This window comes from Ovis canadensis, chromosome 4 (genome assembly GCF_042477335.2).
Source record: "Ovis canadensis isolate MfBH-ARS-UI-01 breed Bighorn chromosome 4, ARS-UI_OviCan_v2, whole genome shotgun sequence".
Classification (NCBI taxonomy): domain Eukaryota; kingdom Metazoa; phylum Chordata; class Mammalia; order Artiodactyla; family Bovidae; genus Ovis; species Ovis canadensis.
Window position 1 is genome coordinate 58,171,474 of NC_091248.1, and position 14,757 is coordinate 58,186,230.

General features: G+C 34.6%; 1 protein-coding gene across 6 annotated transcripts in view; it reads right to left on the reverse strand.

Moving 5' to 3' along the window:
• Nucleotides 1-1,613: 1,613 nt before the first annotated feature.
• The window catches only part of PHTF2 (putative homeodomain transcription factor 2), a 137,466-nt gene continuing 124,322 nt past the window's right edge, over nt 1,614-14,757 (reverse strand). For all 6 annotated transcript variants that reach the window (XR_011256646.1, XM_069587795.1, XM_069587791.1 and 3 more), the window contains 4 exons: nt 9,456-9,611; nt 8,197-8,292; nt 4,665-4,790; nt 1,614-4,003 (listed from right to left, as the gene is read on the reverse strand). Coding sequence is in view for 5 of the 6 variants with exons in the window: in XM_069587795.1 (XP_069443896.1) it covers nt 3,983-4,003; nt 4,665-4,790; nt 8,197-8,292; nt 9,456-9,611 (399 nt within the window). In the remaining variant the exon portion in view is untranslated. The remainder of the gene's footprint in view (nt 4,004-4,664; nt 4,791-8,196; nt 8,293-9,455; nt 9,612-14,757) is intronic.

Genomic DNA, 14,757 nt, shown 5'->3' on the forward strand with positions numbered 1-14,757 from the left:
AGTAAAGGAATTAGATCTCAAATCTATAAAAGAACTCTTCATGTATGATAATTTATATGAAGCATGATACTTAGTTATATCTCATATTTGGTAAGGATGCATACATCTTATGTAATGTGAATGCTTTAGCTTGGAACTTTTTGTTTGTAAATTGTCCTAGGCCATTACTTATTTGGAGGGGAAAGAGAACCAATCTTTCTGCACATTTAATACATGTCAGTTCCAATGCTGGTGCTTTGCATATATTAATCTTACTAATCCCTCTAATAGTCCTGTAAAATAACTGTCAGTAATTTATAGTTGAGAAAACCAAAGTTTCCAGAGGTTAAATAATTTGCCTAAGACTGTAAAATAAGTCTGACTCCAAAGTATGTGTTCCCTCCAGCAAGTCCCACTGCAGAGCTGAACAGGGAGCCATCAAATGAATTCTCTTTCCTAATGCCAAAAGCTTCTTAGTATACACATGATCTCACTACACATATGTATAGACTTATAAATATTTATAAATATTCCAGAATTTTTTCCTATAATTAAGCATTTTGATTAGTTAAGAGGTGCTGTTACAGAATATACCTCCAAAGGGAATAAAGAAGAGTGTGGATTCTACTTGAGGAAACTTAGGCAAGCTTTTCAATCTCTTCTTTGGATTCTTTTTTTTTTTAAACCTATCAATAGTGAAATGAGAGCTTTGGACTAGGTGGCGTTGGGTTCTATGTGACTCAGGTCATCATTCATTCAATAGACTGAGATTAGGCACTATTTTATGTGCTGGGAAAACAGCGGTCAATGAAGTTAAAAATCTCATGCAATTTACATGCTCTAAAATTTCTGATCTTAAGACAGTAATTCTCAAGGTGGTGAGGAATGATAAGTGGAACACAATTTCAAAATCACTTATGGAATACTTTTTTCAGAGTATGCATGTACCACATCCAAGATGCACAGTCTACTCCCCAGGAAGTAAGCACTGTGGGGAGCCAGAGATATCGATAAGCATTTGTGGTATCTCTCTTACAAGGTTGGCAGAAAAATGGTTGAGAATTAGTGTTCTAAGTGATACAATATAAAGAGATGCAAGTCATATTGCTCTATCTGTAAGTGTGAAGGGAGACTCACTAAGAGACCCAATTATAAGCTTAAAGAAAGTTGGAAAGTGCACTTCAATGAAAAGTCCCTGATTAAGGCCTAGGAACATTTGTACCAGTCAGAGAACAGAAATATTACAACGCTTACCCATGTTATTGGTGGCCATGATCTCTCTTGTTGAATCACGTGTAAAATCACTTGGTTAAAAACACAATCCTTCTGATAATGAATTTTAATATCCCAGGGTACAGCCAGTTTTCTGTATTTAAATACAAACAAGCAACAAACATTAATGATGTCATAGCATTTTGGTGATGAAAAGCCTGTGCACCAATTCTTCTTTACTATTCTGAGAATCATAACACAAAATCTGAAATGTTGGAAACGTTTTAAAAATATATTCCCACTCCCCTCAAATCTAACAGTTATACCTAAAGTTTATGCTACAGTAAATACAAAATTACCATAGAAATGTGCATGACTTGAAAATATGAAAAACAATCCAAAAAAACCAAACCCACTCCAGGTTTAACACTGTCAGTCATAGAACGTTTTATTTTAAACTTGCCATTCAAACTTTCAAATATGATACATGTGGCAAAGAAACAACAGTTAACACACAACATCTGCCACAATTCTATCTTTGAACTGTCTTTTCCATATTATGTGGTATATTACAATTTCTTTCAATTTCTTACATTCATTGTATTCTTAAAGGCAGCAATGTCAATTTTTCTGCTTTGAAAACAGTTCCATTAATGTTCTGAAATTACCTAAAATGATAACTTTTTCCTCTTAGTATTCTACCGCTGCCATATTAGTGACATAATTCAACATATTAATACCATGTTGAGAGGTACACTGTACTTAATAAATCAACTCTCAACTCCAAATTGAAATGAACTTCAATCAAAAAACAAGCATTTTCCTAAATCAGTTTACTCAGCTACTTTTCTCAAAAATATTTCCATTCTGAAATAAGTTTTTTTTTGTGTGTGAGATACAATAGTTTCATTTTTATTCCTAACAGAACTCATGCTGTACTTTTTTTTCTCAAAATATATTCAATATATTCTGTGCAAAATGTTAAGTTCTGTATAGGTATGTACCTTATCTTGAAAAACTTTATAAAATATAATTCCTAAAAACAACCTCAACATTAGACAATAGAGGAAGAATAAACATATCAGACAAAGCCTAATTTTTCACAGGAGAAAAAAAGTATGTTCTTAAAGCTCCAGTAATACATTCCTTGAAAAAACTCAGAATGCACTTTGGTCATTATTAAACATATTAGAACATAGGCAAATAAAACAAAATATTTTTGTTTTCTATACAATGAGGCTGATTTGAGGCTGATCAAAAGGAATGGTGAGAACAAAGTGATATTATGATATGGCTCTGTTCTCCACACATTCCTGATCTTAAGATTATGATTTGGGGATTAAAACTGCACCAGTCAAATAAATCATTTACAATTAATTATTTTAAATTCCCTAAAACATGGTAAAAAAAGGTGAGGATATTCAACATGATACAACTTGCACCAAGAAAATTCTAGATTGTTTCAAATAAAGTCTTTTAAAAACTAGACACCCAGTTAAAAAAAAAAAAAGCTTGCTAAAACATTTCATATTTCATGTAACTCCTAAAATTTGATTGTGTAAATATAACAACTTAAAATCAAGGCCCAATGTAAGATACCATCATAGTTGCCCTATTTACCTAACATGCCAACAGATAAGTTCTCATTTGGACACTTGGCAAATTATTTGGAGGGGAGGAAGGGGGTTACTTTCTAGGTTAAAAGCATCTAAAATAGCCCTTATATAACTGCGAGTTGAGGAGGGGGATGTACTAGATAGTAGAATTTGCAAGCTATCGCTATTTTTCCTGAAAACTCATATATAGTTTTACAGCTAGCAATCAGGAATATCTGATTGGTTCTTAATGTTATTCTTAAGTTGTTCATTTGAGTGCGGTATGAATAGCATACACGATAGTGTACCATGGGGAGAAAATTATTTTACTTGAGTAAACATAACATACTTGAGTAATATCAATAGGCACTTCACTTGTGAGATGAGTATATACCTCACTCAAAAGGATACCATATCATGCCCTAGTACACTATAAAGACACATTATAGTACACCCCATATAAAGACACACATTAAAAGTAACAATTTTAAAAAGTGCACATTTTGAGCATGCACAGTTGGAGCTGTGCAAACAGCCCAGTGTTTCAAATAAATACAATTATTACTACTTATTTTTATCAAAATATCTTACAGTATGGTAACCATTTACAATTATTGCTCTATTAAGAGTTTTATCATCAAAGAGCACTTGTTGACCTGTTGTGTAATACCATAGATATTAATACTGAAGGGTGCTTAAACTGCAGCTTAATCAGTTTAGATCCTGGCATTGTTTCAAAATGACTCAAAAGAAACCCGGACTGGATCTTAATTTACTGAATAAAAATGTTTTATGTGTTTAGCTGAGTCTAATGCAAGATTACAAAGTTAAAGACGTTTACTTCAAGTAAGGCAAGTCACGGCATTGATGGAGAAACAGTGTTTAGCAATGGCTTCTATTCTCACAATTTGTTGTCATTTTTTATGAGCAATTACCAGGATCTCAAGTATCTGGACATCAGTTTCATCACCCTTTCAACAACTAAGTATATCAATGCTAAAAATAAAATATAAAGACTAGATGTAAAAAACAGTGAACAAGTGAAATAAATATAAGAATTGCACAGGACAGTCTGATGTAAACACTTCGATTTCTCAGCTGAGATTCCTGAAGCAAAGAGTCAGTGACTGCTTTCAGGCAGCTTAGTTGGTACTCTTATTCTGGAAAAGAGGCTACATCTTCTTTTCTCTGAATTGTCATGATTTAATCTTCCAGAGCTAGTGAAAAAATAATACATATAGGGACCATTAGAGCCAGTTTTGATATTGCAACTTATTAAGTTATATCATACGATGTTGTTTTTTATCTAAATTTCATTCATAAACAACTGAAGGTTCTACTATTTTAAATTCTTTCATTCTTTTATTTTTAAGAATTCACCTCAAACAAAAAAGTGAGACCCCAATTTCTCTTGCTTTCTCTAACTGGAAAGTGACAATATACATCTACTACCGGTTAATATAAACATTCTACACCTTATTTGCTAGCAGCTTTGCACCTGTTGGAGGATGCATATATTGCTATATAGATAAACAATATAGCTTTTGGCCAAAGCCAGTAATAGGGCTCTTTTTTAAAAAATCATCTAAATTAGATTTATCTTATATTTGAGCAAAAATAAACACTTCCACTTATCCTATCCAAGAGTACCATTTGTAACAAATACTGTTCTGAATGAGAAGCTCCATCAGTATTATAAGCCAAGAATATTTATCATTCTTTGAAATTAAATGTTAAGTTATCTTCATTAATTGTATATAATATAACCAAAATGACTCCATTACTATACATGTGAGATCTCAAAGTGTTAGGGTGAAATAAACATCACGAAAATGTAATAGGGTACTAAGAAATTTAAAAATACCTGCAAGCCCTTACCTTTAAATTAAATCCAAGCAAGTCACTGATAACACCAGAAACAGCTGACAGGATGACAACCTGGGTGATGTTATAAAGCAGTGGATTCATTGTAAGTCCATATAGTCTAAAGGGACTGTCCAATTCCTAGTAGAAGAGGAAAAAACCATGAACCCAGATTCATTGAGAATTATTAGTTAAACTAATTCAGGGCAATATGCAAAGAGAATTTTTATAAACACTGTTTCAAAAGACAGTTACAAATCATGATAGTCTTACAATAAACTTGGTTAAACCTGAAGTAAGTAAATATACTTTTAGGTTTTCTTAGGAGAACGTAACTTTCATTTAAAAGAAATCTATAACCTAAATTTGTAACTCCAATTTCTGTCCCAAATGAATGACTAATAACTATTGGTCTGGTAGCTATAAGGTTAAAGAATACTTTTCACTGTAATAGAAATTGAAAGAGAAAGAGAACAATATTATTTTTGCATAAGAATTAGAAATTTATTTAGCCAAATTTTCTGTCTATACACAGACACACACACATATACATACATATATGCATATATATATAATCCCCCTTTGAGATAATTTTCAAATGCATAGATTCATTAATTGAGTCACTGACTCAAACATTTAAGTAAAGTTCTATATATGCTAGGCACCATGGCAGACTCTGGAAAAGTTAAGATTCAGTCCTCATGCTGAAGGACCTTGCAGTCTAATAGACAAGCAAAGATATAATTCAACTATGTGTCCCACAAAAGAAATATGTATAAATGGCAGAGGGCCAGAGTAGAAGGTGTTTCTGCAACTTAGTTCATGGGAGGAGAGAAGGTATTCCCCAAGACACAAGAACATGGCACCTTTAAATTGTTACAGGTTGTACGAGGCAAGGATAAATTTTATAAAACTAGCTACTTAGGTAAGGGTCATTCTTTAGGCAAAGTATGACAGGAGATTGGAACAAGAGGAATTTAATTTGGGGAGTAGTATATCAGATGTGCATGTGAGAAATACAGATTAGAGAGCAGCAAGATCAGAAGGAAGAAGCCCTCAGAGTTCAGTTCATCAGAAGCTCAAGTGAAAATGATGCGGGTCTGACTTACAGCAGTATTGGTAGGAAAAAGAGGATGAACTGGAAAATATTTGAGAGTATGAGTCAATGGGCCCAAGAGTTTCTTGGCTGTGAAGAAAGAGAAAGAAGGAGCAATCTATATTTTGTCCCAGGTTCTGAACAGAAGACTATGTTTGATCAAAAAAGATCACACTGATGTGTTTTGTTTTTTGGTTAACTTTGTATTTCTCTCTATTTTGCAAATGAAGCTGCTCACATGAAGTCTCAACTTTAGAGCCTTCTCCTAGTTAGCATAGTGCCTAGACTCTTAAGATACTCAATATTTATGTGTCAAAAACTCACCCAGAGCTTCCCTGGTGGCTCAGTGGTAAAAAAGTCTGTCTACCAAAGTAGGAGACATAGGTTTGAGCTCTGGTCTGGGAAGATCCCACACGCTGCAGAGCAACTAAGCTCATTTGCCACATCTAATGAGCCGTGCTCTAGAGAGCGGGACTGGGAACAACTAAAGCCCATGCGCTCAACAGCCTATACTCCACAAAAAGAGAAGCCACCACAAAGAGAAGACTGCTCACAACTAGAAAGGGGTCCCTGCTCACTACAACTAGAGAAAAGCCCATGCTGCAACAAAGACCCAGCAGAGCCAAAAATAAATAAAACTGGAAAAAAAAAAACAAAAACAAAACCCACCTAACTCCTCTGACCCTTTTCAGTGCCTATATACTGTGAGGCACAATCTATAGTCAGTTAATGCATTTTAGTTAACTGAAGAAGTAACCATAGCATTGAGACGCAACTAATTTCCTACTATTCTATGAACACCTTATACACAATTCTAAACTTTCCATTTAGTTTGTTACAGAAACAGAGATTTTTAAAAAATGGTTTCCTTTTAAGAAAGAAAGGAATTATTAACACTGCAGTGATAATGATATTTTATTAAATTACCTCCAAAGAGGGAATACCAGACGCCCTGACCTGCCTCTTGAGAAACCTATATGCAGGTGAGGAAGCAACAGTTAGGAATGGACATGGAACAACAGACTGGTTCCAAATAGGAAAAGGAGTACGTCAAGGCTGTATATTGACACCCTACTTATTTAACTTATATGCAGAGTACATCATGAGAAACACTGGGCTGGAAGAAGCACAAGCTGGAATCAAGATTGCCAGGAGAAATATCAATAACCTCAGATATGCAGATGACACCACCCTTATGGCAGAAAGTGAAGAGGAACTCAAAAGCCTCTTGATGAAAGTGAAAGAGGAGAGTGAAAAAGTTGGCTTAAAGCTCAACATTCAGAAAACGAAGATCATGGCATCCGGTCTCATCACTTCATGGCAAAGAGATGGGGAAACAGTGGCTGACTTTATTTTTCTGCACTCCAAAATCACTGCAGATGGTGACTGCAGCCATGAAATTAAAAGACGCCTACTCCTTGAAGTTATGACCAACCTAGACGGCATATTAAAAAGCAGAGACATTACTTTGCCAACAAAGGTCCGTCTAGTCAAGGCTATGTTTTTTCCAGTGGTCATGTATGGATATGAGAGTTGGACTATGAAGAAAGCTGAGCACAAAAGAATTGATGCTTTTGAACTGTGGTGTTGGAGAAGACTCTTGAGAGTCCCTTGAACTGCAAGGAGATCCAACCAGTCCATTCTGAAGGAGATCAGTCCTGGGTGTTCATTGGAAGGACTAATGTTGAAGCTAAAACTCCAATACTTCGGTCACCTGATGCAAAGAACTGACTCATTGGAAAAGACCCTGATGTTGGGAAAGACTGAGGGCAGGAGGAGAAGGGGACGACAGAATGAGATGGTTGGATGGCATCACCAACTCAATGGACATGGGTTTGGGTAGACTCCGGGAGTTGGTGATGGACAGGGAGGCCTGGCGTGCTGCAGTTCGTGGGGTTGCAGAGTCGGACATGACTGAGCAACTGAACTGAAAGAGTTACAGTTATGAGATGAAATATACTGAAATTATATTATTTTTGATTGCTACCCAAAAAAGCTTTGAAAATTTATTTATTGGTGATATATAATTATTACAGTGATAATGTATTACTACTTTTTAAACCAATTCAGGCCAAGTAAACAGAAGACTGCTTTGAGAAATACAAAATGAAAAAAAATTAGCAAATTAACATCGTATCTTTTTTAAAATCTATTTTAAGTTCTAGGATGCAAAAACTTCCAAAGATGCCAACTTCTACAATATTCTAAACATTATTAAGAGACTTAAAATTTCAAAACTGAATAAAAGTTCAAAATAAAATGATCTGAATTACTTTGATTAGCTTTTCAATGAGAAATAAAATGTAAACTGCATGAATGTGCTCAAAAATAATTTGGAAAACATCTTCAATAATCCTGAAAACCAAACACAAATTAGCATCTACAAACAAAACAGTAAGAAAAGTTAGAACAGCATTTTCTACATGATGTCCATTTTCATTTCACTCTTACCTTTAGCAATTTAGTAGCCAATTTTAAAACATTGTTTACTAGTGTCAATTCCTCCTTTTTGTTAGGTTTCTTTTCCATTTTCAAGTAGAGGTTTATCTTTTATTTAAAAAGAATGAACAATTAAATAAACTTAAAATTATAACTAATACTCATTTTTAAGAGGAACTGAAAAACATTTACTAAAATATTAGCAGTAGTTCTCCATTATTAAGAGTATAGGTGATATTAATATTCTTCTTCACACTTAACTATATATTCCTAACTTCTTACAGCAAATATTTTATAAGAAAATAATATTTTTTTAACTTTTCAAATGTAACTAAAAGCTGAAAGAAGGAACACTGGATTTCTTTATTAAAATGTGAAACAGTTTAGCCCCAGATCCAAATTAACACAGAAAATAAACAATAACTAGAGTAAAGCATGGAGAAGGCAATGGCACCCCACTCCAGTGCTCTTGCCTGGAAAATCCCATGGATGGAGGAGCCTGGTAGGCTGCAGTCCATGGGGTCGCTAAGAGTTGGATACGACTGAGCGACTTCACTTTCACTTTTCACTTTCATGCATTGGAGAAGGAAATGGCAGCCCACTCCAGTGTTCTTGCCTGAAGAATCCCAGGGATGGGGGAGCCTGGTGGGCTGCCGTCTATAGGGTTTTACAGAGTCGGACACGACTGAAGCGACTTAGCAGCAGCAGCAGAGTAAAGTAAATCAGTTGGTTTGTTTACTACTTTCCCCTTTCCTTCTAACTGACTTGGTTTGACAGGGTTACCAATTTCTAAAAATCAAACTATTCCTGACAAAAATATTCAACAAGTTCACTAGCAATAAGTTTGTTTAAATATTCCTATGAAATAAGGAAAACACTTTTTAAAATTCATATAAAATAAAGTTAAGCATCAAAATTATTTGGCTTTACACTTTCTATCAAATAAAAGTTTATGCTTATTCAAATATGGCTCTGCTACACTGCAATGCAAACATATCCCAACAATGGTTTAAAATCCATCCATTTCTACAAACGGTATTTCCTGCTTATGAAATGAAAATGAGACACAGAAACAATAGCTTAGACTTGAAATCTGTACCAAGGCAGAACACTGAAGAAAGTTTTGTGCTCTACCAAATTTCAAGTTTTGCTCTGCAACGTAAATGGTCTTAACAGAGGTTCCTGAAAAATTCTGAAGTAAATGAAAACTTTTAAGTTTAACATATAGGTATCGGACATTAATTTATAACATAATTAACACGAATTCTCACCTGTTCAGTAAGTAATATTGAGGTATTGCTATATTTTTTACTTGTTTCTGATCCAAGGGTAACAAATCTTAGGAGAAAAAGTGTTAACGAGATGCACCAGATTACCAGTTCCCAATTGTAGTGACAATCAAGGAAGATCTCATGTACATGAAGCAACTAAAAATGTAAGGAAAAGGCAATACGAAGAAGAATGTGATTCAAAAATTTCTTCTTTAAAAGAAAGTAAAATTTTACTTCATACAGATAGATCATGGATATAGTGTTACATTTTTCAAACATTCGACATTTCTTAGGAAATATTGCAAGCAGATGAAAGGTATTGAGTATTGTATAATCAAAACCTACATATTTACTTTCATTAAATCTTAATATCTTGCAACATTTTTTAGATTTTCAAAAAAATAAGAGTAAAGATTCAAAGGAAGCCCCTTTAAACTGTTCTTTTTCATCACTGCCCTTCTTCCTCACCCCTCTGTAAGGGTAATGACTTTTGCATTTACCTTTTCCACTCAGCTTTTATAGTTAGCTAGGTATTTATGGTTATACTATGTTATATGTATGTTGGAATTTGTATAAATGCTATCACATTGACCTTATCATTCTTCAATTTGTTTTTTAATCTACTGGATTTTGTTTTCAAAGTTTATCCATGATTCATTAAGCTTACATTCATTCATTCTAACTACTGCAAGGTATTATAGTAAAAGAATCAACCACAGTGGATTTGCCTACTCTACCAATTAACATTCACTGGGCTGCCAATTTCCTCATTGCAAACTATGCTGCAATAAATATTCTCTTCTGCCTCTCCTGGTCTTCTTGTGCACATGTAAGACCTTCTTGAGGAGTTAATAAATAGGAGTAAAACTGCTAAAGCCTTGGATAGTCACACATTCAGTGTTAGCAGATATTACAAATTTGTCTCTGAAAAACAGTTGTGCCAATTTATACTCTCAGCAGCAGATCAGAGTTCCCTTTGCCTTCATATCTGTCCAAACTAGGTATTATTCAACTTCTTAACACCTGCCATTCTAATGGGTGTAAATTGTTCTCTTACTCTTTTCCTTTCACTTTTCCACATTACTTAGGGAGGATGAGTATGTTTCATATGCTTACTGGTCACTGGGTTTCCTCTTCTCTAAGTTATCCTTTTAAATTCTGTATCTAACTTTTTCTATTAGGTTGTCTGTTTTTATTGATTTATTGAAGTTATTTATTTATTGTGATTAACAAAGCTAAAGTCATGTCTGACTCTTTGTGATCCCATGGACTGTAGCCTACCAGGCTCCTCAGTCCATGGAATTTTCCAGGCAAGAGTACTGGAGTGGGTTGCCATTTCCTTCTCCAGGGCATCTTCCCAACCCAGGGATTGAACCCGCGTCTCCTGCATTGCAGGCAGACGCTTTACCGTCTGAGCCACCAAGGAAGCCTATTTATTTATTGTGATTAACAAAGCTATTTAAACCATGTATTTTGCCAGTATTTTTTCACAGATTCTCTTTTGTCACTTACGGTGCTTTTTTTAATACTTAACAATTTTTAGGGAGAGGCAGGAGAGAAGAATATATGAGAGACTGAATGTATCAGGTAAAAGTCTGAAATATTTAGTCCGGACCTTTATAGAAAAAGTTTGCTGATTTCTGACTTAAAGAAACAAAACTGAACATGGTATATTTCTCCATCTATTAGTGTCCTCTTTGATTTCTTTCATCAGTGTTTTATAGTTTTCTATATATAGGTCTTTAGTTTCTTTAGGTAGATATATTCCTAAGTATTTTATTCTTTTCATTGCAATGGAGAATGGAATTGATTCCTTAATTTCTTTTTCTACTTTCTCATTATTCGTGTATAGGAATGCAAGGGATTTCTGTGTGTTGATTTTATATCCTGCAACTTTACTATATTCATTGATGAGCTCTAATGGATCGGAAGAATCAATATAGTGAAAATGAGTATACTACCCAAAGCAATTTACAAATTCAATGCAATCCCTATCAAGCTACCAGCCACATTTTTCACAGAACTAGAACAAATAATTTCAAGATTTGTATGGAAATACAAAAAACCTCGAATAGCCAAAGCAATCTTGAGAAAGAAGAATGGAACTGGAGGAATCAACTTGCCTGACTTCAGGCTCTACTACAAAGCCACAGTCATCAAGACAGTATGGTACTGGCACAAAGACAGACATATAGATCAATGGAACAAAATAGAAAGCCCAGAGATAAATCCACACACATATGGACACCTTATCTTTGACAAAGGAGGCAAGAATATACAATGGAGTAAAGACAATCTCTTTAACAAGTGGTGCTGGGAAAACTGGTCAACCACTTGTAAAAGAATGAAACTAGATCACTTCCTAACACCGCACACAAAAATAAACTCAAAATGGATTAAAGATCTAAATGTAAGATCAGAAACTATAAAACTCCTAGAGGAGAACATAGGCAAAACACTCTCAGACATACATCACAGCAGGATCCTCTATGATCCACCTCCCAGCATTCTGGAAATAAAAGCAAAAATAAACAAATGGGATCTAATTAAAATTAAAAGCTTCTGCACAACAAAGGAAAATATAAGCAAGGTGAAAAGACAGCCTCCTGAATGGGAGAAAATAATAGCAAATGAAGCAACTGACAAACAACTAATCTCAAAAATATACAAGCAACTTATGCAGCTCAATTCCAGAAAAATAAACGACCCAATCAAAAAATGGGCCAAAGAACTAAATAGACATTTCTCCAAAGAAGACATACGGATGGCTAACAAACACATGAAAAGATGCTCAACATCACTCATTATTAGAGAAATGCAAATCAAAACCACAATGAGGTACCACTTCACACCAGTCAGAATGGCTGCGATCCAAAAGTCTGCAAGCAATAAATGCTGGAGAGGGTGTGGAGAAAAGGGAACCCTCCTACACTGTTGGTGGGAATGCAAACTAGTACAGCCACTATGGAGAACAGTGTGGAGATTCCTTAAAAAATTGCAAATAGAACTACCTTATGACCCAGCAATCCCACTGCTGGGCATACACACCAAGGAAACCAGAATGGAAAGAGACACATGTACCCCAATGTTCATCGCAGCACTGTTTATAATAGCCAGGACATGGAAACAACCTAGATGTCCATCAGCAGATGAATGGATAAGAAAGCTGTGGTACATATACACAATGGAGTATTACTCAGCCGTTAAAAAGAATTCATTTGAATCAGTTCTGATGAGATGGATGAAACTGGAGCCGATTATACAGAGTGAAGTAAGCCAGAAAGAAAAACACCAATACAGTATACTAACACATATATATGGAATTTAGGAAGATGGCAATGACGACCCTGTATGAAAGACAGGGAAAGAGACACAGATGTGTATAACGGACTTTTGGACTCAGAGGGAGAGGGAGAGGGTGGGATGATTTGGGAGAATGACATTCTGACATGTATACTATCATGTAAGAATTGAATTGCCAGTCTATGTCTGACGCAGGATGCAGCATGCTTGGGGCTGGTGCATGGGGATGACCCAGAGAGATGTCATGGGGAGGGAGGTGGGAGGGGGGTTCATGTTTGGGAACGCATGTAAGAATTAAAGATATTAAAATTTAAAAAATAAAAAAAAATTAAAAAAAAAAGAAACAAAACTGATTCTTTTATATTGAGGTTATATCCATTTTTATTGATCTTGCACTTCTAAAAAAATGTGTCATGTTTTTAATAATTTGTCTGGAAAGTTACTAGAATATTGTACATAGACATCCATACAGTCTATTTTTTTTTCTTTTCCAATCTTTATACAATTTCTTTCTTTTCCCTATCTTCACTGGTTAGCACCTTTCTTAACTAGAAGTGATCAAGAGGCCACTCATCTCATTCCTGATTTTAGAGTATCTCGAAGATAATAAATATCATATGTACAATGTTTGCTCCAGTTTTTGAAAGATTTTTTCTTTATCATATTAAGAACAGTTCTTTTCAGTCACTACATTATGACTCTCCTATTGAAATTTACCAATTTGTTTTCTGTATCTATTGAGATGATCAGATGATTTCTCCTTTAATCAACTGAAGGAGTTCAAACTAGATAACTGGAGGGATAGGCTGTCTAGGTCATGGCATATTTACTGTTATTAACTGCTGGCTTCATCTTCTGAGTATTTCTGCATCTAAGCTGGTTGACTGCTTCCTGTGTTCATACTGTCTCTCTGGTTTGGTAACAAACTTACATGAAGTACATAAAATGAGTTGGGGAATATTCCCTTTTTCTACTCCCTAGATCTTTTGCATAGGATTAGGGTTACTCGTTTATTAAAACATTTGGCAAAATTCATCTGTAAAAATCACATGGGTCTTGGGGATATTTGTTGGTAGCTGATTTTCAAACTACTGAATCAATACTGCTGTATGGCTACAGGGTCTTCCCAGCTCTTCAGTTACTTTCTGAGTCAGTTTTAATTAATATTTCTACAAAACTGTCAACAGAAGCTTTTAACTTTAATGACGTTAATATACACTACTATTCTTTTTTAAAAAATTCTCAACTATTTCAGTTTAATACTGTGAGTTTTCTTTTTAAACACTGCTATCTATAAGTGTGTTTTGAAATTTCCAAATGCATGGTTTTCTTTTTGCTGTCATTGTTTTCTACCTCTAGTATATAACTAGAGGTCTGTATGGTATCAGTTGAGAATCATTTTGTCACCTAGTACATGGGAAAGTTTAATAAACTGTTCTGTGTCTGAAGAGTATGTATTGTCCAATTTCAGAATAAAATTTTAACTGTCTTGTTTAGATACATGTCTTCATATTTTTGTCTGCTTCATCAATAATGAAAGAAATGTGTTCAAAGCTCCCAATGTGGCATTTTGTCAATTCCTCACTACAGTGCTATTGATTTAGGCTGTATATAGATAAGACTGAAGTTATGTGATAACACACATACTATTCTAGAATTGTTAGATCTTCCTGACTAACAATTCTTCAAACTTTTTGTCAGGTTTCTCTCTATCCCAGTAACACGTCTTAGATTACAGTCTATTTCATCTGCTATTAACGTTACTTCTCCAGCTTTCTCTTGGCTGGTATTTATCTGCAATGTATTTTTCTATCTTTTTACATTTAAAACTTGACAATGTTATTATGTTCCATGTGCCTTTTGTTGACAGAAATAGATTTTATGTTCATTAGAGACAAAAATACTGCAGGATGTACTTCAGGAACATGGAAATAAAACCCTGAAGAAAAGACTAAAATGCAACAAGCAATTGTGAGTAAAGAAACCAGCCTTCTTCCTT